The 4,256-nt window shown below is 54.1% G+C and overlaps 1 protein-coding gene across 1 annotated transcript in view; it reads left to right on the top strand.

Annotated features, from left to right (window-relative positions):
• The first annotated feature begins 2,015 nt into the window (after positions 1-2,015).
• Lad1 (ladinin 1) overlaps positions 2,016-4,256 on the top strand; it is a 15,213-nt gene continuing 12,972 nt past the window's right edge. The window contains exon 1 of the mRNA XM_031383915.1: positions 2,016-2,435. Within this exon, the coding sequence (XP_031239775.1) occupies positions 2,398-2,435 (38 nt within the window). The 5' untranslated portion in view covers positions 2,016-2,397. The remainder of the gene's footprint in view (positions 2,436-4,256) is intronic.

The following is a 4,256-nucleotide window of genomic DNA, read 5'->3' on the forward strand; positions in this document are numbered from 1 at the left end:
TCCTCAAAGTCTCATATCCTGGGAGGATAAGGAGGAGGCTGCTATATAATTCTCTGGTTCTCTGTGTGCATGCCTATGAATCCCTTATCTGTACGCTGCTGAGGTTTGTGCCTTCCTCCGAGCTTTATATAAATGCACGGGTTTTGCTTTTCCTCCTCCAACACTGGCTCAAAATCTGCAGCGTGTCCATTTTCACTGCCAAGAACCGATGAAAGGGGTGAGGGTGCCGTCCTTGTCCTCCCTTCTTTCCTTCCCAAGCTTCTGTTTCCTAGCAGTGCTTCTTCCTCGGATGTTCCTGGGCCCCTCTTCTGATGTCCATGTCCACGAGGTTTGCTATTCAGGAACGCAATTGTTGGAGAACAGGAACACAGCCGCCGTGGACAGCCGTACCCTTCGCACGCCACCTGCGGCTCTGAGAACTGTGGAGGCACCATCACTCGTTGGCTTTTTGCTTGGTTTGTTTGTTTGCTTTTGTCTTTGTTTTTGTTTTCCTGATACCAGAGACCAGGGATCGTGGATGCATAGAACCTCCTGGATATGAGTTTTCCCATGACCTGGACTCCCAATGGTCACCTTCAACCGGGTGGAGGTTCTTCCAAATGAGTGCAATCCTCCAAACTGCTATTGAGCACATGTATGCCCTGCAAAGTGTTGAGACAAGATTCGTTTTCAGTGTTTGGACTGAAACACTGGACATGGATGCAGATTCCAACTCCATGTTGTTGAAAACTCCCTTCCTCCTGTTTCCCACTCAATCCCTGCTTTTAGGCTACAGGGCACACAGTGCCGAGTCCTCTCCTGGGTTCCCACACCAATATCCAATGAACTATTGGACAACTTTTTCTAAGACCTTTAATTCAAATGGGTGATGAGTGCAGCTGACTGCTTGACCATATGGAGGCCCATATGGAGGCAGCTCCTCAAACCGAGCATCATCAGATCAAAACGTCAAGAAACCCTCTGTGGTCTCTGGTCAGCTTCCTCCCTGAGACCTCTGGAATCCTAATCCCTTGTCCTGAATCCCTGACTCTGGAATCCTTGTCCTGAATCCCAGTCTCTCTCACATCAGGCAGAGAGGAGTTCATGAGCCATGTCAACCACTTCTGGGCCCACAGTTCAGCTTTCCAAAGCTCTTGCTAACCCCACCTCCTGTTCAGTGTTACCTTTGAATACACCCCACTCCCTCCTTCGTTTCCTTTGTAGATTACAAAAATAGCCCCCCCCGTTCCCCAGCGCATTGTGGTGGCTCCTGCCTTTAATTCCAGCATTCCCAGCCTTCAGGAGGCAGAGGTGGGTGGATCTCTGGAGGCAATCAGGCCAGACTCTGACATTCCATCCTGTGTGCTGGGCAGCACCCCAGCCTTCTCTGAACAGTGCCAGCAGCAGCTATTGATTCCATTTCTGATCTTTCAAGGAAAATTCCCCATCCAGGTACCTGACCTTACGTGCTCAGTCAGGACAGGTACCTGACCTTACGTGCTCAGTCAGGACGTAGGTTCCCGAGTGGAAAGCAGCTACTGCTGCGCTCACCCATGGGTCCCCACAGGTCCCCACGGGTGGTGCCCGAGTTGCCTCAGGTTATTGTAATATTAATCTCAGTTGCGTATGGGCCCTCTTCCTAGGGGAGCAAAACTGTGTTTCCACAGCATGGTTATACAGCTGTGCGGTATCCAGGAGCAAGTATTTTGGGGCATACGGTTTTTCATTGAGGTGTCCACTCTATGTTGGTAGGTTTGGGTCTCAGCTCCTTTGAGGACAGGCTGGTTTTCTCGCTCACTGCAGGCTTATCTAAGCCGAGTCTTTTCAGGTAGTTTCTGACCCCTGGGGGTGTTTTCTAGGAGCCCCTCACTTCTTCACGGTCACTGGCACTCTACACTCAAGATTACGGTACCTGATCTAACTTTTTCTCCCGGGCTTCCCAGCTCTTGGGTTTCTGCGGGCTAAGTCGATTTCCAAGCAGCGAGCTGAGCCTGACCCCGATCTCTGGGTTCCGCCCCCCTCCCCGACTCCCTGGCACTCTGGACCGCGACTCCCAGGGAAGACGCGGGCCGGCGCCAAGCTGGTCCAACTGGTTCTGAGCAGGAAGTCTCCCGCCCTCGCCCGGGGCAGTCGAGCAGCCCCGCGCTAGCCCCGGCTTGGGTGCAGCCCGCAGCTCGGTGCGAGTGTCCCGCAGAGCGGCCGCGCGGGAGACCCGCCCCGGCGGAGATCAGCGCCGCTTTGTCTTGGGACGCCCACACCTCGGAGGCCGCTCCCGGGGCCGGCGAATGGGAGCGCGGCGGCGCGGGGCCGAGCCGGGCTGAGATAAGCGGCCATGTGACCCTACCTGGCGCGGGGAGGGGCCGCAGGTGAGCGGCGGAGCACGGAGCTCGGCACGCGGCGGCCGTGGGGCTCGGCAGCATGTCGGTCAGCAGGAAGGACTGGTCCGCGCTGTCCAAGTGAGTGCGGCCACCGGGGCCCGGTGGCCCCGGGCTGGGGGTAGGGGTGGGGTGGGGGACAGCTGCGCCCCTTCGGATCTCCTCTCCCGGACACAGGCCTGCTCCCCCGACGAAGTAAGACCCTGATCTTGTTGTTCTTCGATGGGGACAGAATTGAGACCAAACTCTGGTCCTCCCCAGGTGACAGAGCGGGTGGTCTCCTCTCTTCACAGCTTCCTGTCCCCTTAGGTCTTAACGAGTAAGCTAGGGGAAGGCTTGTCGGCAGCCTGGACAGCCCAGGGTGCCACTGTCTGTGAGGGCAAGGGAACTTTTTTGTTTTTTGTTTTGTTGTTGTTGTTTTTTTTTTTTAGGGGGCTGGGAAAGTTCAAGATTTACTCTTGAGCGGACCCTCAGGCTCTGCGCCTCTGTTAAGAGTTTTAGAGTGGGTCGGGGAAGAGTCCCTTAGCCCCACCTTATTGAGTCAACAGAAGCCGGCTGTGAGAATAGGATCACTTCCCCACCCCCGCCCCCCCATCCCAAAGAGAGGCTCAAATACTGAGCACAACATTAGGAGTGGCATCTAAGCCACTGGGAGGCAAAGATGTTATCCTTGTGTGCGCTACAATCTGTGTTTGTGAATCTCAATGGGTCAGAGACTCTGTTTGCCACTTCTGCCTGCTGGACAGCCTATCAGGGTCAGAGAAGCCTAGGAGGGGTGGGTACCTAGGAGGCAGCCCTCTCTTTGTGCCTCCTCTTGGAGCTGCCTCTCCCTCTCTAGAAGTGTTGGAATGAGCATCCTTCCTTCCAATCCCTCTTACTGAATCCCTAACTTGGAAGGCATCCTTTGTCCTAAGATAACAGAGGCTCCTGCTGGAGCCCTGTTTGTTCTATTCCTCAGGCTCCAGTCAGGGTAAAATTGGCTTCTTGGCTTCTCTCAAGTGGGCTTTCGGTCTTCAGGTCTCTTGTGGGGTCAGGCTCTATCTGCAGGTGCAGCCCAGCATGGGTACCACCGCCTATCAAGGCTTCTCTCAAGCTGGGACCTGGTGCCCCCTCAGCACCTCCCTGTGGGCTTCAGAGTCTTTCAGTCACAGTCTGTCACAGAAGCTCATCATTTGGTTTGACGACTTCCTCCTCAGAGCCTTAGGACACTGCTCTGAAGTACGGGCCGCCCCTCAGCCTCAGTGCAGAGAGGCCCATAGTATCTACAGAAGGGGAAAGATAAGCTCCAAGGAGGGTGAGAGCCAATGCTCTGGAAAGGGAGCCCACACTGCCTTAGAGGTCAGACACACCCCAGGGAAGGTATGCGCTGAGGGTGGAGCCGGTGCGGGGGCAAGGCCTTGGACTCAGTCTGTGGGTCAGTGTGCATGGGGTTGGTGCGGGAGTGTCTTTGTTTCCGGGTGTGTACACATCCATGCCTATGAATGCATGCTCAGCTACACATTGTGTAGCCTCTGTGTGGGGGAGCATGTTTATGGCCTGTGTAGAGGTGAGATGTCCATGGGTAGCTGGATTTGCTTCCAGGATGCTCCCATCTAAATGGTGGCTGAAGACGTTAGTTCTGTGTATTGTTTTTTGAAGACTTATTTATTTATTAGATGTGAGTACATCGCTGGCTTCAGACACACCATAAGAAGGCATCGGATCCTTATTACAGATGGTTGCGAGCTACCATGTGGTTGCTGGGAATTGAACTCAGGACCTCTGGAAGAGCAGTCAGTGCTCCTAACCACTGAGCCATCTCTCCAGCCCCAGTTCTGTGTATTGTTAAAAATACAAAACAGATCCTACTTCTTCAGAAGTGCCCAGACTGATAAGAGTGTTTGTGATTTTTTTTTTTTTTTT

Source organism: Mastomys coucha, unplaced genomic scaffold, assembly GCF_008632895.1.
Source record: "Mastomys coucha isolate ucsf_1 unplaced genomic scaffold, UCSF_Mcou_1 pScaffold1, whole genome shotgun sequence".
NCBI lineage: Eukaryota > Metazoa > Chordata > Mammalia > Rodentia > Muridae > Mastomys > Mastomys coucha.